General features: G+C 41.5%; 1 protein-coding gene across 1 annotated transcript in view; it reads left to right on the top strand.

Annotated features, from left to right (window-relative positions):
- The window catches only part of man1a2 (mannosidase, alpha, class 1A, member 2), a 121,382-nt gene that overhangs the window by 16,583 nt on the left and 81,222 nt on the right, over positions 1-23,577 (top strand). The window contains exon 3 of the mRNA XM_079666137.1: positions 5,888-6,149. Coding sequence (XP_079522263.1) covers positions 5,888-6,149 — 262 coding nt within the window. The remainder of the gene's footprint in view (positions 1-5,887; positions 6,150-23,577) is intronic.

Here is a 23,577-nt window from a genome sequence, read left to right as displayed (position 1 = left end):
ATATTATTCAATCTAAATGAGTCATTAATGTAATCTGGACCAGCCTGGCTGGGAATGCACAGAGGGGTCTCCTGCTACATAAGAGTAATACTGCATTTAAAGGTGACCTATCATGCAAAATGCACTTCTGTACGTCTTTTATAAATGAATATGTGTCCCCCCGGTGTTCCAGGGAACTCACCAAGTGTCAGAAAACAAAACCCTCTCTATTTTCCTCCATACCCAAATCTCTTAAAAAGGGGCTGCAACGGATCTGATACAGACTGATCCAGATTTGAACACTTCTGTGACGTCACAGAAGTGGCGCTACGGCTATTGGGCCAACTCCACCAATCAGGAGGAGACAGCCACGGACATTGCTGTTGGAAAGCGCTGGAGACGCTGCAGTACATATGCCAGGCCTGTAGATGGTGCTGTTCTCACAGAATCAGCCCATCCAAAGGCAGTGTTAAATTGAGCGAAATGAGGAATGGCTAAAATGCATGATCTGTTTGGTATTTTGAAAAATAAAAAGTATAAATATGCCTTATATAGGTATGGTCCTACACTATATTATTCAAATATAGCATGATAGGTCCACTTTAAGACTCAGACACTAGGGCCACTCAGGTTTATCCACAGCTCCCTCACTATGTTCGTCCACGGTGAAAACAGCGAAAGATGCGCTTGCCTAAAGCCCCTTGGTTTTCTAACCCCTCCTCCATGCCACCGCCACAGGTAGAATCACATTTTGGTGGGAAGCACTGCAGCCTTGTACGTGGTTTAACGCATGAACACTTGAAGTGAGACGATCCCAGAACACTTTGTCAAGAAGGCAGTGGCAGAAAGACAGCTGTTTAACTTTTGTCTGCACCCAAGCATGAAATGATTTTATTATCAACATGCAACACGTCTTTCTGTTAGAAGAAGTCAAAATAGATTTTCAAACTGTTTTTTCATTGCGCCCGTGTTTAAGGTGCTTGTCAACATCTCAATCATCTACATTGATATTCAACTATTTTAAAAACATAGCTTACACTGACTGTCCTCATTCAGTGACTTTTGTTACAATCTCTAAATCATCTGAATTATATTCCTTACCACATACTAAAGCAAAAAAAAAAATCGCCAGTGATTATAGTGATTGCGTATGACCATGGTGGTTTAATTAATCCATGTCATCACCATTTTAATATAATTTCAGTATTATAATGCAGCTAAATATTTGATGATTTGGTTTTTTAAAGAATAATTGTAAGATTAATCAATAAAAAAGTGAGATGAGGCCCTAATAACCCAGTAATATTATGAATTGCATAAATGACTCTAATGGCTAACTCGCTATTTCTATAAAAATATTTGTGTGGGTTTCTATTTGTTGCCATGGATACTTGGCATCTAGCGTGCTCTTCTCTGCCAACAGCCCTGTGTGTCCAAAAAAAACCAACCTTTCTACTATTTTAGTGGAAAAGGGGGATAAAACAGGCAGAAAGGCAACTGCAGCTTCTCTCCAGTTACCATGGCGTTCTGAGCAACAGATTTCTCGGCACCACTGAAGAAGAAATTCCTTCAGTAGGCAGGAAGGCTGATTTGAAAAAAAGGAGGAAGGGATTACTGGAGGCCTTAATTAGGAAGGTGGGGTTTTCCTTGCCTTAATCACATCTTGGGAAGTGGGGGGCGTGGGAAGATGTGAGCAAGCTAAAGGTGGAGGCGTGGTCACCTGCTCTGTAGCTGCAGTTCACGCTGTCTTTGAGGAGGTAATTGAGTCAGGCAGCTGTTGACGTGCTCTTAATTGCATGTTTGACATTGTATGAGACTCGAAGGGAATCCCTGGCGATGCTTGAGTGAGTACGATAATGGCTCGAGGAAGAGAAAAGAGTGACTTGAGATTAAAACAGGAGGAGGGGGGGGGGCGCGCAGACGGCTACTGCATGTTTGTGTAGGAATCAATTTGCATCCGAATTGCTTGTGTGCACTATTTCGAAACATGCACATTTGCGTTATTTGCAACGACGGTGTTTGTGTTTCCCTGACAACGCGCTGACTTCTTTGTGTACGTACACATTCATGGAGCAGAATCGCCTCCCATTAGGGACGATTGTGTCAACTTAACCTCCTCATTTTCTTTTGTCATGCTCCCTTGCATCTCATGAACACACATACATGTGAACAAACACGCATACAGACATTCTAGTCATCTAACATCAGCGCCATCCTAATATCACATTTAAATGCATGTTGCTGAGGGCACACTCACTCACAGAGCTACAGAGGATGGCATACAGAGGAGGCGTGAAACCCCCTGGGTGTAGACACACAGTCATAGAAAGAGAGACACAGACACAAACGCACTGCAACATTGCACTCCATCTTATCACCGACACCTCTAGATAGAATGCGTGCACAGACTTTAGGCTCAGAATAAAAAGACGTATCAGACACAACGTACCCACAAAGCTGTATCGCACACTGGGATGTTCAATACACTCGCATGTATTACACGTTAACTAGAAATCCCCACAAAGTAAATACAGCATATTGGAAACATCCTTGCATGCATTCGCTGGCACTAGAAATACACACATTAATTGCCGTCTTGATGTTGCAAAATATGTGTTCCATCAATTAAAGTCAGACAGGCTGAGTTGGGATTATGAATATTTATGAGTTGTTTCCAGGGCGATGTTGCATAACTCGGAAGCTGTTTTATTTTGGTCTCTGTTGGCCCCACATTCAGAGTCATGAATGATAGAATTATAAAATGGATGCACATGCTGTTGTTTGAGGGATAATTAGTTTGAAACGTCTGTCTGTTTCCTGGTCGTCTCGCTCATTCACTTCTCATCGACTTCATGTCACAGTCTCAGTTCGTTGGCTCATGGCTCCCTTTCACATTGTGATTCCTCGTTATTCTTCGTATCCTAAACATATTTTTTGCGGTTGCTCACATACTGTGATACAAATGCATGCTGGGAAAGGATGCAGCCCCAATTTAATCTGACCAGGATAAGCGACATTGGCAAATGGATGCTTGATGCATGCTGATCACGCATCAACCTTTCCAGTTTCCTAGCCCTATTTTTCACAATTTATTAATCTCTTTCTTGCATTTATGTGTCTTCTTCCACATGAACTTATATTTAGTTATTTTCCTCACTTGTTTCCGTTTGGTACCTTGGTGTCTCACCATGAACCTTAGTGTGTTTGTTCTCCTCATTTTGTGTGTATACGGTGTTCTACGATATTTCTAAATCCCCCCCTTGCCTATAGTTCAAAGTCACAAGGTCCCCTAAATTCATGTTTTGCTTGTATATTTCAGTTTTGTAATGCATTCTTAAAGCACTATCTGGTTGCAAGCGCAAGTCTCTCACCCACCAGTGTCCATGCATGAAAGACCTTTACTTTCACTTCATCAATCATGTGCATTTTGTTTCTCTGTTATTCCACCAAACCCTCCCTAACACTTAAAATGGCTCAGCTTGCACATTATAGTCTCATCATACCAGAGCTACCAATAAAGACATCTGCTCCTACCTTTTTCCTGATCAGCTTTAACGTTAGACAATGTATGGATGTGCGTGAGTGCATGTAAAACACAGGAAAATAAAAGTTTAAATACAAACCAAAATCCACAAGGGCTAAGAGCAGGATGAATTTATGGATGGGTATCGTTAGGATTTTATCGATACCGTTACCGGTACTGCTTATCGGTATCGGTATTTTTTGATACTCTTATCGATACTTTTCAATAATTTGGTGTTAATAAACTAAAAAAAGACAAGGCGATGTGCCTGCAAGATTGCACCCAGGTAAACAAAACATATTACCCGTGCGCAGCAGCTAACCTGCCTGCGAGCCTTCGCTCAGGTCACATTTACACACGGCGAGGCTGAAGCCCGCTAGCACTATTAGCACTAGCAGTATCGCTAGCACCGTTTTAGATTCAATGAGTGTCTCGGTTGCAAATGCTTCATTAAGTTGCTTGTGTCACCCCCTTTACAAGCAACTAATTGAGTACATAGATTGCACCTTGCACTATCGCCACTACATTTGTTTAAAGTGCACCCAGACCTTGGATCGCTTCGCTCTGTCCGCCATGCCTGCGGGAGTCTCTCAACAATAATAAGAGCGCTGTTGAGAGAGATGAGGAGTGGCATTTACAGTGGCCAATCAGAGGGGTCTCAAACCGGATACATCACACGTGATGAGGGTTGCCAACCAACCAGAATGGTTTAAAGTTAAACTAAGGAAGTAGACGTAACAGATATACCGATAGCAGCACCGTTTGTCCAGCGGCTTAACGGTATACCGATACCGTCCAATCAGGTACCGGTATTGACTTAGTACCGGTTCTCGGTACCCATCCCTAAGGATGATACAACAGCACACTTCTTAAGAAACAAATAAGACTTAATCAGCAGTTTAGACAATCTCTTTTTGCTCCACAGACGCCATAGTTAGCCATAAACAAACATAATATAACATTTTAAATACACTGGACTAGTTTTTAAGCATTTTTACACACACTGAAAACCATATTTGGTTATCGGGTCTAAATGCTAGTCAAAAAAGTATTTTTAATATATCATTTCATTTTGACTTCTAACAACCCACACTGCTGTTCTCTTGGCAGACGACAGATTCACATATGCAGGCGTGTCAAAGGGTACAGCCTGAGTAAAACACACACAGCATTGTTTCCTGGAGCTGTGTCTCTCTGTGGAGGATTGCAGCTGAGTCCACACGGATCACAGCAGGTCGCTGGTTCCAAACACATTTCCTGTGTTTATCACACGGAAGATGATTAATAAACAAACTCACATGTTTGCAGTCAGGTGACGCACGCAGTTCAATTCAAGATATCTCATATATCTATTGTAACTGACATATAAAACATTGAAACACTGTTGAGTTGTGAGGGAAACAGTGGCACAAACTGTTGCACATATTCATCCTTAATATGTCATATAATCATTTGAACTAAGGCAACTTAAGCAGTTCAACCGGGTTGATAAAAACGTATGGGACTGACTTGTGTCCCTTGTTACATTCTTCTCTATTCCATTCCTTTAATGTAATGTTTTATAGTTTAGTATGATGCCTCGTGCAAGACATTCAAACGTTTTACACTTTTACACGTTTTACTCCTAAGCTGCCTGAAGGGGATTAATACAGAGGAAATGACCTTAACATTTAAAGATGAATGGTTATAGAACAGCTGACACAGTGTTTGGTTTGACTATGATTGTATTTATGTAAACCCACATAACACCATGCAAGATGATTTTTAAATCTCCCTTTAGTTACAGCAGAAGAACAGTACCGTGTCATTGTCCTCCTGTCACCATTGCTCCAGCATCCTGCTGTTTTTGTTTTTCATTACCGACCCATGTCCTCATGGGGTAGAGTAGTTATAGCACCCTGGGGCTTGTTACCACCAAAGATGATGTTCTCATTCTGGCACCGCTTGACTTCTCCTTGTGTTCCTCTGCACCTGCCCTCCTTCCTGGAGCAGATGTAATTGCAGCGTGGTGGAGACTTCAGAGACTTTTTTTGGGTGTGATTTTGTCTTGTTTTCTGCAGCTGTTAATTGCAGAGGATGAGAAATCAGTTTTTTTGGTAAACACTCTAAAATGGTATCACATTTGATATTCTATAGATCTTAAGTGTCACAAACTGGGCAGAGGTGTTATTTCACACGGCAAACACATCCTTATTTTCATCTTCAACACAGTCTATCATCTATTTCCCAGAGGTTCAGTGTTCCATCTGAAAGTTCATTATTAATTAGTTTGCAAAAGAGCAAGGCTCGGGGAACACTAGCATCTAGCTTTCGGGCACAAAGAATGTGAAAAATAATAACAATAGAAAATTCACCTTCTGCATTTGACCTACCCCCCCCACACAGGGAGGAGGAGGAGAGCCTGCGGGACAAGATCCGAGCAGACCACGAGCGAGCACTGCAAGAGGCCAAGGAGAAGCTGAGGAAGTCACGTGAAGAGCTGCAGGCTGAGATCCAGACTGAGAAAAACAAAGTAATGGAGGAACTGAAAAAGAAGGATGCGGGGCCGAAACCTTTGCCACCCGTCCCTATGCCAAAAGTGGTGGGTGTCAGCGATGGTGAGCCTGCGGAGCCGGACGTCAAGGAGAAACGAGACAAGATCCGAGAGGTAAGAGGCCCTTTGACCGCTCTTTGGATATCCTAGTAGTAAGTAGCTTCTCTGCCATTTTGACTGGGATGTGCTTCTATGGCAGCATGTTGGATCAGGCACACTGAAGCCCATCATGGGATTGTTTTTGGTTTCTTTACTGCTTCTTACTGATGGGGCCAGCGACACACTGAGGGACTCTTATTAGCAGGAGTGCAGCAATTCAACTCTGTGATAAAACTGCACTTAAACTTAGCTGAAATGAATTAAAGCTGAAGCTAAATACTGATTGTAATATATTGTATTATTCTCAATAAAAGCAAGGTCCTGTATACTGAACCTATTAGCATATTATCCTCCTTTGGTGTTCTTATCTAGACGTTTTAAATCTTTCAACTCCTTATTTTTAATGATTTTGTTTGATAAAAATATGCATGTTGAGCCAAAGATCTAATGTAGGAAGCTCTATAAATATGACTTTATAATCAGATCAAGTCTGACGTTCTTGCATCAAAGCAGCTCCATACATTAACAAAGGCAACATTTAGTACCAGAAACAAGGAAACTGACTTAACATCAAATTACAATCCCTCAGGACAATATGTTCAAGACTCAATGAGAACTATTTAAAAAGGTGCCACTAATTGCCATCATTATCCTGTCAATTCTGTGTATATAATCTAACCTGTGACACTTTGTTTGTTGGTGATAGTCTGGCTCATATTACTATATCAGTGCCATCAGCTATCTGTTGACATGTCATTCTTTAAAGCCCATCTCTGGGTAAACACTCGCAGTCTCACAATTTATTCTTTGGTGAAATTTGAACCCCAGCATTTGTGTGGGAGGACCAGTTTCTGATTGACTATACTGTACGTCTGAATACTTTTGTGTTGCTGCTGTCTGTCTCTGCGCCAGCTTTTATTCAAGGCAGCATGGAGCCAGACAGACGGGCCGAGCCTGTGCAGAATGCAGATGGTGCTATCTGTGGTCTCGCTCTCTATAGACACTGAGCCAGCCCCGGCCCATCTCCCTTTCTCCGCTCCTCTCCCTTCTTTCTCTTCCCCCTGCAGGTTCTCCTACATAATTACCTCATATCGTCTCTCTTGAAACAGCACTTGGAGTCAGAACACTGGCGGTGCAAGGGAGCTGGCCCATTCAGTTCCAAAACCGCCTTTGTCTCCAAATGCCCCTTTTGTGTCCTTCATAAATACCATTCAGAAAGAATGCTATACACTCCCAAATGAGCAGGAAAGCAGCAGCTGTATTGGCTACAACTCAGCACACCGCACTCCTCTTTTCCTGATTGCCTCGTGGAAGCAAGGAGAAGTCACAGTCACACACCAGCGTACAATTGTGCCTATGACTGGAGCTTGCTCTGTCTCAAAAAGCCTCGCTGCACACAGACAGCACTCGTTTGCACTGCATTAGTAAAACCCAGGGAGGAGTATCAGCATACATCTTCTTGTCATCATTTATGTTTCATGTAGACGGTAAGTAGTGTAGTGCTAGTTGTGCAGCCAGTGTGTTGCCATGGTACTCTCCAAGGGACTACACCATCTGTCTGACCTGAAGACTGACGCTGTCTTTCATGCAATCGTTTTTTAGGAATATTTTGGTTCAAAGCTCATCACTGTGAAGGATCAATAATGAATATGTTAACCTTTAAAAGACATGGGCTTGCATGAGGTGAAGAGTGCTGGTTATCAATTTGCTATTTTACACTTGTTCTTTTTAGGTCATTTTCTTATTTCCTTATATTGGATATTCAGAAACTGACGTGATGCAGGTCTTTCTTCTATGCTAATATCCAACAATAGAATGTCATTAGGGTTAGATGTGCATGCAGATGCACGGATACTTCCTGTAGTAGCTAAATGAATATCAATAACGAAATGCATTGACTCAGATGAAGCTTCTAAATATCCCTGCTTTTTGAGCGTGTTCTGGTGATAATGATAAGTAGTAATGAGTCTAAATAACCTCAAAACGAGACCATTTGAATTATGGCTGAACGATTCATCGATATTAAATAGAAATCGCAATTTTAAATGATGCAATTATCAAATCGCAAAGCCTGCGATTTTGTTTTGGTTTTTTTAAACGTTTTTTTTGTTTCTTCTTCTTGTGTGTCAGTCATCCACACCAATCAGAAGTTCTGTGCTCCACATGTACCAGTCATTCTTAACCAATCAGAAGTGGCCCATGATAGTGGGTGATAGACAGATTGATCCAATCACCTGCCAAGTATTTTTCAAATACTTTTCCAAATGGCTTCCAATGGAGCTTTCCTAGATGGTTTGGTGAAACAAACCATCTGAGTCAGGTTAGTAATGCTCCATCACATGTTTCTATGACAGGGTGAATCTTAAACTGAAGCTTGACTTTAAAGCAACCCAACGGAGGTTTCATGTAAGTTTAGTTCTTTCACTCGTAGCTCGTCTGCGGGGGTGCTAGAGACGGGAGCACGTTGATACGACCTTCCTAGCCGGTAGAGATGTCCCGATCCGATCACGTGATCGGGGATCGGGGCCGATCCCGTGATTTCTAAAAGATCGGAATCGGGAGAAAAAAATCGGGGATCGGGATTTTAAATTTTTTTTATATATATAAATACTTTTTTTGTTGTTGTATTCAATGTTACAAAAAAAAAAAATGACCATGTTCAAGTCTTAAAGTCATCCTGAGGCCTTAGTTTTGGTTTCAAATTACAGAACATCATGTATGTGTTGCTTCTTTGGGGCTTGTTTTCATAGACCTGGTTGCTTATTTCTCTCAAATCTGGCAACAGAGTGGGCGCAGTGTCTAATTGTAGCAGTAAGCAGAGTACTGATAAGCTTTATTTTGTTTTGATCCAATGCTGCTGTGAAAAAAAGAAGCTATATCCATGTTGGATAGAATATACAATTTAAATAAAAAAAATAACCTTAAGGGACAACTTGAATGCTTTTTTCTTTTTTTTTTCTCAATGCATTGCATAAAGATCGGATCGGGAAAAATCTGTATCGGCAAATTGTCAAAATCAAATGATCGGAATCGGATCGGGAGCAAAAAAAGGTGATTGGGACATCCCTACTAGCCGGAGATATGGCCGCATTTTACAATAAACTTCCGCTGGGTCGCTTAAAAACAAATATCACAAATCCAATTGCAATATCTGTCAGAAAAATCGCAATTATATCATTTCCCCAAATCGTGCAGCCCTGATTTGAATCTCTATTTCAGCGTCTTTGTCGTCTTTATCTGCACTGGGATTTGTGAATAAAATAACAGTTGCTGTGGAGAGAAATCAGGGGAATTGCTCGGATCCAGCAGCGCACTTTGCTGCTCTGTGGACCAGCCACTCAGGCCCTTTGTTCGTCCAAAAATAGAACTGAAACCCCTTTCTATGCCATTAAGATACATATTTTATAGTCTGTTCAGAGCACAAGAAACTACTTTACCCAGCACTTCCATCATTTCACAGCTCTGTGCTCTTTTGCTATTCTACTAATTACCCGACCCACACATTAGCGGCCATTAAACCTCAGGCTGGAGATGGAGAGCGCTTTAGGGCAATAAACGGAAAGAGATGGAATGAATCTAACTATTAACTGTTCCAATAGTATTCACCTGGCACATCATGAAGTATTGCTCGCCCAGAGCTGTTGGAGTTAATGACCACAGTTCACATTCAATAAGGTTTGTTCATCAATAATGTTAAAAAAACACTAGTTAGACGAGGCAATTTGTAGACACGGTTATGCAGGAATCAAAAGAACGTTTCCTCGAATGGAAGAAGGTAATGCTCCTTTTGAGTTCGCTCTATTTTCCAATAAAGAATAAACATAATTAACTTAACCAAAGTTTTATGTTGTATGCTCTAGGGTTGCACGATATTGAGAAAAACTGACATTGCGATATTTTTTTCCCCTGCGATATATATTGCGGTTTTTTAAACTATATTTAACCGGATGAAGGAATTTAGTCACGGACGTCTGGATCTTAACTGGTTGACTCATCATACCTTAAGTCATGATCTAACATGTCATGATAATGCATGTTGCTTACCCTCAAATAAGGGGGTTCATCTGTGAATGAAGAAGAGAAGAACCTTTTTGTATCAAAAATAGTTCCAGATGGCAGATGTTGCTTTTCTTTTTGGAAGTAAATCTTCATTCTCGCCGGTATTGTCCTCCTGTGCCTCGCTCATTTTTCACCGGTGTTTTGATGGTCTGCAAACTAGCGGGGCGGGGCCTGCTGTGATCTGATCAAGAATGATTGTGATTGGTGATTTGCTGTGCATGCAGAGCCTGCATGTCACTCACTCAAGTACCCCTGACATGAGAGCCGCGCGAGTTTTCCTTTAAGTAATATAAAAAAATGAATAAAATCGCACGTCCCTGCGATGTGAATATATATATATATGCATATCGCAGTTATCGCCAAGACACGATATATCGTTCAGCCCTAGTATGCTCCTTAATGTATTGAAATCTATTACGTTTTCAGTCGTAGAACAAATATAAAAACTCCCTCAACTTTGGGATGTTAGCCTTTGCAGACTGTTTACATGCACACAAACATATATAACATACTACAGGAAAGGGAAAGCCAAAACAGGGCCCCTTTAACTTGCATGCACTGCTTTATTACATTTAATCTGTCAGTGAATCCTCATGTTAAAAACACAGCAACATGCTATTCTATTCTCTTGAAGATGGAGGAATACAGAGCAAGTAAATGAACAACTTCCTTGTGTGAAGTACGGCACCTACATCCAAACTCGGTTGTCCTCAGTGCAGATTACATAAATAAAGTTCCTATGGCAACACACACAGCTAGTCAGCTACAGTTTCATAAGAGGCAAGAGAAGTGTGTGTGTGTGTGTGTGTGTGTGTGTGTGTGTGTGTGTGTGTGTGTGTGTGTGTGTGTGTGTGTGTGTGTGTGTGTGTGTGTGTGTGTGTGTGTGTGTGTGTGTGTGTGTGTGTGTGTGTGTGTGTGTGTGTGTGTGTGTGTGTGTGTGTGTGTGTGTGTGTGTGTGTGTGTGTGTGTGTGTGTGTCCTTCAGAGAATCCAACATCCTTAATGACATATTGCTTTGAAATGACGCAGACTTCCTTCCACTGATTGGTAATTGCAGTGCAGAACCACCACAGACTTTAAAAGGAAGGGAGGAATCTCTCAGTTCAGAGCCTCGTGGCCTACTTTGGCTCGTCTGGAGGCGGTTCAATGTCGGAAAGACGACTTGGCTCTCCATTGGCTCAGCTGTGACTGTTGAGTGATCAGCAAACGATTACCGATTTGCGCCTGGCATTGTAGAGAGAGCCGTGGACCGTGGCTGTAAAGCCCAGATAAATCGATGGGAAAAGCAGTCCTCTTTAAGTGAGATCTAAATGATGCCGCTATCCAGATGTGTCGGCCCATAAAGACACGGAGGACTTTTCCAATCGAGACGTGGAATATCTACAAAGATGGCCAATGAGTTTCCCCTTCCTCCATCGCTTGTACCTAACCATCTCTTTATATCTGTTGCATCCCCACTCATCATCTCTCTCACTCACTGTGTGTGTGTGTGTGTGTGTGTGTGTGTGTGTGTGTGTGTGTGTGTGTGTGTGTGTGTGTGTGTGTGTGTGTGTGTGTGTGTGTGTGTGTGTGTGTGTGTGTGTGTGTGTGTGTGTGTGTGTGTGTGTGTGTGTGTGTGTGTGTGTGTGTGTGTGTGTGTGTGTGTGTGTGTGTGTGTGTGTGTGTGTGTGTGTGTGTGTGTGTGTCACAATCGCCTCCAGGGTAGTGCACAGCCCTGCTTTCATTGTCCTCCTGCATGCTGTCTCTTTCTAACTCTACCCCATCACTTGCTTTTTCTCCTATCTTGGTCTTTAACCCTTTCTTTCCCTCCCTCTTGTCACTCTTTTCTTGTTTTCTCCCTTATGTCGTTCTGACCATCCCTTCTTTCTCTTTCTGTCTGCTGCAGTCTCCCCCCATTCTGTCCTCCGTAAGCTCTGTATCGTTTGGCGGACTCCTCGAAGGAATATCCCTCATCTATCTATCCAATCATCTATTTTTCTAAAGATTGCTGTATTGATTTGTGCTGAGCAACGCGCACTCCTCATCTGCAGACAACACAGTATATATTTGAGTCGAACAGAATGGGCAAGGTTAAACAAAATGTACATCAATGGGCTGGGTGACGAGCCATTCCCTGGCTTTGTGTTGTTGTTCTTGTTGTTGTTGTTGTTTCACCTTCTCTTAAACATGGGTTGGGTCTGGGCTACACATTGTTTTTTGCGAGGCAATCATGTTTGTTCCCGTCATGCCTGATGGGCTCGTGTAAGCCGGCCTTTTGTAGCATGTCTTAGGGAAGGAGGTGACATTTGACAACCAATCCTTTCTGCTAAATCCATTATGTATTTCTATACATTATTTATGGTGCTATATGTCAACTTGGCCCCCAGCTGATTAATGTATTCCTGAATACAGGTGTTAACCTTCAAGAAAGTGGACACGTACACAGGATCTATCTGGTAGTTCGACACCATTATGGTTCATTCAAAGTACTGCATTTAAATGTGCAATGTCGTTTACCTTGTAATGTTGAGCAGCACAGTGGGAAAGATCTTCATGGATCAGGGCTGAGATATCTAAAGGGAACAATCACTGGCTTTTAAATCTACATTTAAACAAAAAACATTTAAATTCAGCCAAACCCTGTGTGTCTCTATCTGGTTGACTTGTTAACAAACTGCCATCTTTATGTAACACAACATATAGAGCTAATTAAGGCTAAATAATCAGAATCAGAATCAGAATACCTTTATTAGTCCCACAGAGGGGACATTTGCAGCGTTACAGCAGGAAAGAGCCACAGACAGCTTAGTGTTGCATATCTTAAATGCGTTAAAAAAAGTACTAAGTTATAATATAATAAACAAACAACAATATGCTAAAAAAAAAAAGATAAAAAGTTACATAATTTTCAAAAATACAGATCAAATCAAATCTACAAATCAAATCCTGTAGCAGTTCTTAGGATTTTGCAGCCCGGTATATATTACAGTTATTAAAGATGGCATATATAAAGTATATATTGCACATAGTTTGACGGTATTTAACAGCAGCAAGTTACACAATCTACAAAATACAAGATAGATACCTTGTAACAGTAACAAGGGTTTAGCAGCCAGGTATAAATTACACAGTTATTAATAGCATATATATATTGCACATATTGCACATATTGCACATATTGCAAAAAGGTGGTTTGTATTTAGCAGCAAGGGGGTGTTATAGTCTGTGTTGTGGTGTGTGTGTGTGTGTGTGTGTGTGTAGGAGGGTCTACTAGGGGCAGTGCTGGTTGTAAAGTCTGACCGCTGCAGGAAGGAAGGACCTGCGGTATCTCTCCGTGAGACAGGTGGGGTGCAGCAGCCTGACGCTGAAGGTGCTGCACAGTGAGGACAGGGTGTCCTGGAGGGGGTGGGCACGGCACAACTAAGGTTAACATTGAAGTTAAATATCTTACAAGAATACACGATCACTCCCAAGCTAGAATAACTGCAGGGCTCCCATTTTTAGAGTTTTTACCAATACAGCAGGAGGCCATTGTTACAGTGTTATTTCTAAGATAAACCAGATCCTAAGCAACCAAAATACAAAACGACAAATAATCATATGGGTTCAGAGCGATAATTGAGGACAGCTTTGAGCAAAGTTTGTGTGATCATTCAGAGATAGGCATGCTTACACTGAAGAAACATTAAACCAAGGTTATAACACATTGAGCAGCTGCATAGGAGAGTACTTATTGAGGAAAGACATCCAATACATCTCTACAAAGCATGGGCATTTGTAAAGGATATAGTCCTGAACTTCTAAAACTTTGAAAGAGGTTATTCCAATTACTTGCCACATGTTGTTTAAGCCTATCAAAGTGTGATCTGAACTTATGCAGCACCTACAATTCATTATTAAACATTTTCATCTTTTCAAATTGGCACAACTGGTATAAAAGTATAACAACTTGAAAGACAGGCAAACCTGTACTTTAAATTCTTCAAGAAGTCTACCAATTATGTTTATAAAGGACTCTCATTTATTTTCTCTTTGCTCAATGTCAGTGGAGAGCGATAACTTTTTTCCTTCAAGCATTAAAGTACAACATTTTACAGAAATCATGCCCTTTGTTGGCCTCAACATCTTAAAAGCTCTCAACTTCGGCTGTATCTTTCTCCAGTCTCTGCTTAAAGGTCCCATGTCATGGCCATTTCCACTGATCATAATTCCATTGTTGAGGTCTACTAGAATAGATTTATATTGTGCAATTTTCCAAAATCACTTTGGTTTCTCAAACAGCATCTCTGTAAACTAGACCCTCCAGAAAAACGCGGGCAAAAATCCTTGATTATGCGATTAAAAATGCGGGGTTTTTATGTGATTTTATGCGGTGAAATTGCGGGAAGTTGCTAAATATGCGGGAAGTTGCGAAATATGCTAAATATGCGGGAAAAAAGAAGAACAATTTTTTTAAATATTGGGCTGTTTTATTTATTCTCTCTCACACACAACCTGCCACTAACGTTAAACCCCTTTACCATTCAATTAAACACATTCAATGTTTATTTAATGTAAAAGCAATTGGGCTATTTTAATCTCACACACACACACCCCCCCCCCCCCACACACACACACACACACACACACACACACACACACACACATCCCCCCCCCCACACACACACACACACACACACACACACACACACACTTCTCCGCTTCATTCTGTTTTCATTTCATTTACTCGTTCGTGATCTGACCAGCTTCAATCTTGTAGGCTACTCACTTCGTTTCTTGTAGCCCTCGAAAGGGTTTTGGAGGTTGAGGCTCACCGTCGATTTTCTCTTATGCTCCAACATACAGTTGCACGGGGTGCAGAATAGTTTCCCCCCACTTTTTGCCCGGTCTTTAGTAGAAATGTTCGTCGGTAAATGAGATGGATTAGATTTGTTCATCTTGGTGTTTTCTCTATCGTGTGAGCTCCACACGTTCACTCTATACATTGTTGTTTACATTCTGTGACGCGCGAGCTGATGACGTCACGTCAAGACGAGTTAACTTTCTTTCCTTCTCAACTTTGTGGAAAAATGCGGGGATTATGCGGCCTTTTGATAAATATGCGGCCTTTTAAAAATCTGCGCCATTTTGCTGATTATGCGGTAAATTCTGCGATCGCAGAATCGCGTTTTTCTGGAGGGTCTAGTAAACTACTTGTATTCACTGAATTTCACTCTCTGCCTTTAACGGCTCGTTGTAGCTCCAGTAGCTCCAGCCCCCACCCTCCCTGTGAGCACAGTGTGCTCTGATTGGTCGGGACGTTGTGAATCGCGCTTAGCTCAGTGGAGGTGTGGTTTCCTTGTTTAGCGATACACAGCGAAACACAGCCAAACTCACCCTGAGCACACACAAAGTCACAGCCGAAGTAAAAACAATAAGTGTGGCTTGATATTGAGTAAGAAAAAGTTTGATAAACGCTGTGAGAATGGGTCTGCAGAGAGAATGGGTCTGCAGAGAGAATGGGTCTGCGGAGAGAATTTCGCCGCGATCCCAACTGTCTGTTATCAGCCTGCAGCCAGGGAGGAGAGATCAGCAGAGCTGCCTGCACTGAGTGTGTGTGTGAGGAAGTCCGTGGATTGGTCAATTTGGACCAATCAGCAGGGGCTTAACGTAACGGCTCCACGGATTGGTCCATCTCGTTCCGGGTAACGCATGACATCATGAGTTACCCGGAAGAACCAAATGGACAGTGACGTATCTCCAACGAGGCGTTTTGGGGAGGTCTTTTCTGTGTTAGAGTTTTACTCCCTACAGGGTGTACTTTGAGGGTTTTGACTCTGCAGACCGTTTACATGCAGAAAAATCTTCATAACACACAAGGGGACGGGTAATAACCGGAAAAGCATGACATGGGACCTTTAAATGTAATGTAGCCTTGACAAAATCACTACTTCTTCAAATCGTTTTTTTAGAGGGTTTGCTTCCGAGTCTTTCTTAATTATGCAAAACATTTTAAAGCTTGTGGTTTTGTCAGACTCTTATGAGAAACCTGACAATATAATGCATCTAATGAAACAACCCCATGCAACAACATGTGTATAAACTGCAGTCAAATACATACCGAAACAATGCAAAAGAAAATGATAAAAATAATACAGCCCACACTAGGGCTGTGCGATTATGGCAAAAATCATAATCACGATTACTTTGGTCAATAATTGATATCACGATTATTAAAAACGATTATCCATTTACTTTGAAAACATCCATTTATAGAAAAAAATTTTTTTGGAACAATATGTTTTTAACAGTTGATTACTGAAAGTATAATTCAACTGAAAAACCAATTTAAAGAAAAAAAAAACATCGTTTTATTTAGATTACGTTGTTTTCGTAATTGTGCCAACCGTAATCGAGATTAAAATACGATTAATTGCTCAGCCCTATCCCACACATGTAAAGTTCAATACGTTTTCTTCGTCTGCTGATTTGCATTTTTTTTGAGAATGTCTTAACCTTGTATTGAAATAAACCAGCGTTAACACACAGGTAATAATATACATTTGTTAACATACACAGAATAATTAAAACACTGTGATATGTACTTTCTAAATGTATACATCTGAGCAGGACACCATCCAGAGCATGTGGGAGTTTTTATGGGCTGCTATCCCACTCATGTGCACAGTACGCTTTGTGCAGGACAAATATAATTCTCTACATATTATAGACATGCACATAATTCGTTACTTCCTCCCACCTGCACAGCTTCTCTCTTTTAAACCCCTGATGAACAATTTGTTATTTTTTTAACCTTCTGAAAATTGTACAAAACGATCTGACAAACTGTTTTTGATTGAAGATCTGGTCGTTAACGCCTTATTATGTGTAAGGCAGAGAGCTTCTCAATCGTTTCAAATTCAGGAGAGCTGCAATGAGCCTCACCAATTAGAGTTGAGGTGATGGAGAGAGAGCGACAGTGAAGCTGACAGAGGACAGGGTCACCTGACAGCAGCTCTCTGGTCCTCTAGGCTGCGAACAGATCAGCTCTATCTCCACTACATTACATGACTTTGCATTTAGCTGACGCTTTTATCCAAAGCGACATACAATAAGTGCATTCGACCAGGAAGATACAACCTTGAAGAAAACAGAATCATAAGTACATCAGGTTTCATAGAGCCAAACATGTCAAGTGCTACTCAACTGGCTTTAGATAAGCCAGCCCTTTATTAGTATATAAGTGCTTTGTTAGTAATTCTATCGCTCGAAGTGGAGTCTAAAGAGATGAGTTTTCAATCTGCACCGGAAGATGTGTAAGCTTTCTGCTGTCCTGATGTCAATGGGGAGCTCATTCCACCATTTTGGAGCCAGGATAGCAAACCCACGTGTTTTTGCTGATGGGAACTTGGGTCCCCCTCGCAGTGCGGGTGCAGCGAGCTGTTTGGCCGATGCAGAGCGGAGTGCACGTGCTGGGGTGTACGGTTTAACCATGTCCTGGATGTAGGAAGGGCCAGATCCATTCACAGCATGGTACGCAGTGAAGGGAGCGGAGGAGCGGCGTGGTGTGGGAGAATTTAGGAAGGTTGAAGACCAGACGAGCCGCTGCATTCTGGATGAGCTGCAGAGGTCGGATGGCACATGCAGGTAGACCAGCCAGGAGGGAGTTGCAGAGTTGCGTGAGATGACGAAAGCCTGGACCAGAACCTGCGCTGCTTTCTGGGTCAGGAGGGGACGTATCCTCCTGATGTTGTAAAGCGTGTATCTGCAGCAGCGGGTTGTAGCAGCGATGTTTGCAGTGAAGGAAAGTTTGTTATCTAGGGTCACACCCAGATTCCTTGCAGTCTGAGTCGGGGAAACAACAGAGGGGCTGATTGTTAGGTCAAGAGTGGGACAATCTTTTCCCGGAAGGAACTCGGACAACAAAAACCACCAAATAAATCCATGGTCATCATTTCTTCCGCTAAATCAACAAGCAAGATCACAGAACTGACAGTGAGATACGTTTCCACTGTTTCACCCCTTATCTTTTCTGTTTGCAATACGTCTACACCTGTGTGTTAGCATGTGTGCGTATCTTTGTCAGTATATCATGAATTCATATGATGGTCTACCTGGCAGCTGTTGTCATGTTAACTGCGCAGTGCTGCAAGAGATAAAGAAAAAGAATCCTGCATGCAAGGGCGTCATAGATCAAGCCACATTGTTTTCCCCTCTCAAGAGCGAGCAGGCAGGGCAGGAAACATTTTATGCTTTCAATAACTCTGATGTCTGACATTTCCGAATTGCCTGCCATAGAGCAGGGGAGGGCAGCGTGAGGGAATGGGCTTCTGCAGGTTCTCGTGGAACAGCAGAAACGTTGCATGTGTAGGGGGCTTTAATAGTTTATATGGAGGGAGCGTGCTTAACCAAGGTGGGAATGTAAGAATACAAACTAAATGTAACATATAGGAATAAGGTATCTTGCATAAGCCTGTTGAACAAGATGTCTGCACATAGTGTGCAAAAAGTACTGTGTTTACAAAAGACGGCTATTTACATGTATTTATTTATATCTTAGGCTTTTTGTCATCAAGAAAAACCCGGAGAGCAGTAGTTTCCACATATTCAATCTGCAGCTAGTCAGTCTAGCACGTTTAAACTACCACAGCATCCTTAAAGGTGGGGTAGGTAATTCACTTCAGAAAGACTTTTTGTTATATTCCATGGAATGCTTTTACAGTAACATCCCAATAGCAATGAATATCTTAAATGCTTTGACAATAAATACATAAACATTTTTATCTGTGGAAGCAGTGGTACCGTAAAAAGCACGACCAATCATCTGAGCCGGCCCGGCTAAAGTAACTGGATGGCCTACCTGCCAGTCAGCCTTCCATCTGTGCACAAACTTATCTCGTGCCCTCATTGGTCATGTGCTCGGTCGTGTGTGTTGGAGGAGGGGCTCTGTGAGGAAGTCTGAAGGAAGGCACAGATTGTTTTTGGCTGCGTACTTTCAAATTTTAGCGCACTCAAGCTGGTTTCTCCATTCTTACCTACCCTACCTTTAAGTGTACCCTCCAAGTTGAAGTTGTAATCCACCATTAGTAAATGATCGTTAAAGAAATCGAAATAGATGCATTGAAACGGATGATTATATTATTGTTATAATTGTTTCCTTATCTTGCTGTGTGGTTAGTTTCAGAAAGTCAAAAGGGAATAGCTTGTGTACAAAGCAACCATCATTTCTCCTTGGGTCGTAGTCAAGGTCTTAAAAACACAGAATCCAAAGATGAAACTAATTAAGATGCAGCACCCTGTATACTAAATGCAACCTGTGGTGTCAGGAAGGATTATTTAATGACTGTCATTAACACTGATGATGATTCATCCTCCCACCTCCGCCCCACCTGCAAGAATGAAACAAACGTGTTATCATTATATTGATAAATGTTTTATTTATCACGCTAGTTTCTCTCGTGTGTCTGCTGATTGGGTGAATTACTTTCTCACTGTGATAATGTCAAAACTGCTGTAGTTCTTTAAATGAATCACAGGCCATTATTCATCTGTAATTATTTATGATATCAGAAAAATGTTATTTTAGTTAGGGGCTTATTTTGATGTAAATGAGGTATTTTAATAACAAAGTGGTCCTTCAGCTCTGCCTGCTGTTAACCAAAAAATAAATCAAAATGTCTCACATTAAAATTCGATTGCTTTCAGGTTTTATGGAAATATATTCAATTTGAATGAGGTTTAACATACTGGGCACTTACGGACAAATATAAATCAAAAAGCACCAGATGGAGTCATCACTATTTTTTTAACTAATCAATTTAAAGAGATGCCTAACAAATTAATATCTGATGCTAAAAAAGTTATTCCACTCGAGCCATTAAAAATCTATTAGATACGTTTTTTCCATCCATAAACCTTTTGAAAGTGACATCATGATGGACGCAGTGAGTTGTGAGATTTCTTTGTGGGTTCCTTACATTTTGCTGCTGTAAACACATCTTATGCCATTACCAGTTTGAACTCTGGGCTTGGTATCTGTGCAGAAGCAGCCTATCTACACTCTTTTACTGTCTCGGTTTTACAGGGAATTTATGGCCACCCTTCGCCTAAGTGCCATGAATGTATTTACCGCAAGAAGCGATTCAGATGTCACATTCTCCCCGCCCTCGTGCATCTTCTGAAAGGCCTTCAGTTAAGCCAGATAGGGAGCCTCCATGGGGTGAGTCGGAGCGAGATGAGAAAGACGAGGGCGGGAGGACGGGTGCTTTAAATCCGTCAAACTGACTGTGGAGGTCACTCGGAGCAGCACATAACTCCAGCTCAGCCCTCCAAAAGCGTGTCACTGTGTTCCTCTGTGGGAGCTAAGCTGATTTTTAATTTGTCTTTTTTCAAACAATGGCAGAAGTAATGGCCTTGCCCTGTGCTGCTGACTCGAAGGGGATTTATGAATATTTTACTGCCCTGTGGTTATGTGTGTCAGTACATTGTGACCGTGTGTGTGGGGGGGGTCACATCAGGGATAAGGGTGCATGAATCATGGCTGGTCTTTTGGGAAAGAGATGGCTGGGGGCAGATTGTTCTCTTCTCTACAACAGGCAGCAAGCAGACAATCGGTTGCCGTTGTGAAGGTCACAGCTCCTAATGGACTGTGCAACCTTCCTCTGCTGAAAAGTTACATTAAAGATCTGAGTGCCATGCAAGAAAGGACTAATGCACAATTTCAATTACAGGGTTTTGCATTTTAGAATACATTGTAAAACGATTGTTGTGCACTGTTGAATGTGGCTGAATGAAGCTTGCTTTAAGTGTTCACCACAGGTTAGTTTGTTCTCATCGACCTTGGGGCAGCACTTAGCACCCAGAGAGATTTCTGCATAATGTTGTTGCATCATTTTGGCAGAGTTTAAATCAGTTTGAACTTTTAGACTGCATTTAACATTTTTGAAGCAATGAAATTGACATGCAAGCAAATGTTTTGGTGTGTCGGCCAACAAAAATAAGAAATCAAATGAGAAACACTTTCCTTTCCAAAAAAACAGCACCCTGTTGAATAAAGAGATGGGTGGTTTTAGATTTCGCTCAAATATGAGTAACCCAGGACGACTCGTGGGCTACCAATTTAATCCAAAACAAGCTGGAGGATAAACTGTTTAATGACTAATACATGTACAGTGGCTACATAGAGACTGGGCAACATATAACTGAGCAGATTGCTGTTGAAAGAGATGATGGAGCGAGAGTCTTTCAATGATCTTGGGTACAGATCAAGAAAAAAGGCTTTATTAAGTTATCTTATAGAGAGGCGAAGTCCCGCCCTTCTACTTCCGACCCATGGGACCTTATTTAGGAAAAAGTATGTGTTGAAGTCAATGGGGAGAGAAAGATTATCTTTCGATCCCGTTTGAATTGTGCCACGAATTACACATATGATGTTTGTCAATTTAAAAGATAAATTCCATGTCAGAAAAGTCACAGTTTGTCGTAAAACTGTTGAAATATAAGACTATGAAAAATACGCAACTAGAAAGACTACAAATCCCAGAATCCCGGTCCCGCATGCTAGCTCTTACGGAACCGACTAACTCCCCTTCTCTGTATGTACAGCTCTCAGCATGCCCAGAGTGATTTTCTCCTCGTTTAATTCTTTTCGCCTCATTCTGAAAGAAAGAAGTGAAATGTTCCAACGTGACGGCCGTCTTGGTGTGTGGTGCGAGACGGGAGATGTAGTTCATTGAGCGGTTTCACAAAAAAAAAAGTGTTTTAATTTTTTTGACTTCAAAATTATCTTTTGAATTGACAAACATCATATGTGTAATTCGTGGCACAATTCAAACGGGATCGAAAGGTAATCTTTCTCTCTCCATTGACTTCAATACATCGTTTTTCAGAAATAAGGTCCCATGGAGGTCCCCCGGAAAGGGAGGGACTTCGCCTCTCTATGGTTCTTAGACACAGATGCCACATGGGAATTTGAGTCGTTTTAAACAGTGTGCGCAGTGTACTGATTGATAATGATACAGCGGATGACTCCGGGGTCACCTGAAGATGGTGGGGGCCTTAATGACAGATTCAAATAGATACTTGTGAAAATGTCATTGACTACACATATTGTTATTCCACTATTATTTCAGATATGACAATATTCCAAAGTTAATACAGGTGGTGTAAACGGTATATCATGCATGTATAGTGTTTGATTATGACGTGGGATAAGCTGTTATTATTTAGGTTTTATGAGCATTTGTATAAGAATACGCGTCTCAATTTGGGTTTTTACTGTAGTTTATAAAAAATGTCCTTTGTGTTGTACAAAATAAAACAAGCAAACAGTTTGCAAGGCTTGGCTAAAGTGGCCAAAAAACAACAATGTTTATGCGTTAAAGGAGAATCGCAATTACTTTTATACATCATTAACAACATGGCTGTAGTTGGAAAAATAATGTGATGAATGTGTGTGATAATGTGAGGTCCCAGCTGTAGGAAGTAGGTCATATGGTGGTTTACATTAATTGGAACATGAACAGTCTTTATGTAAAGTCGAATATTAATGAAATATTAATTTCCAAAACCTTGTATACCGCTTATTGAGATTATTGTGTTTTCCACGCCCAACAACTTTATATTGTATATATTTTAACATATTCGTTGTAAACTTAATTAAAGGAAAGCCATTCCTGGCTTTCTGTAATCAACAATATACAGTAAAGGAGCCCAGGCAAGAATATATTATAAAGTATATCTTTTTGGAAAGGATTACAGTGACTGAGCTTCACCAAGCAGCTGCCACAGAAAAGATGATGAATCATGCAGAAGAACAGACTGTGTTCCTCAGTCTGTGTAACTTGGGAGCGCTGTACGGGTTGAACAGGCGCTCTTCGTTCTCTCTTCATTCTCTTCAAGCTGCTGGCTGTCGTCACGCTCACAGTCGCACATGTAGAAATCCACAGTGAGCACTAAGTGACAAGAGGACTAACCACCACCAGGACTCACTGGGGGTTACAGCTGAGTGTGGGGCGGAGAAGCAAGGGGACAGAAAGTGTACGCTAGGGAACGTTTGACATGATGGACGTGGTTTATAGGAACTTAGACCCTAACCCTAACTGCAGCGGTCAGACTATATAACCAGCACGGCCCCCTAGCCAGTTCCAAAATGTCTCCTACCATCTTTATGCGGATGATATCCAGCTGTACTGCACCTTCAAAAACTCTGAGCTACACAAACTGTCCTCCTTAACTAGCTGCTTGACGAGCATCAAACAGTGGTTAAGTGAAAACTTTCTCCAACTTAACTCGGACAAGACAGAGACTCTGATCATTGCTCCAGAAAACCGGATCCCTCTTATTAGCCACCACATGGGTAGCCTTGACTCGTCCACCCAGTCAAGTCTTCGGAATTTAGGTGTTGTTTTTGATTCAACCATGTCATT

This window comes from Notothenia rossii (assembly GCF_949606895.1).
Source record: "Notothenia rossii genome assembly, chromosome: 2".
NCBI classification, from domain to species: domain Eukaryota; kingdom Metazoa; phylum Chordata; class Actinopteri; order Perciformes; family Nototheniidae; genus Notothenia; species Notothenia rossii.
Note: the sequence above shows the minus strand (reverse complement) of the source record. Positions and strands in the feature narration are given on the sequence as shown.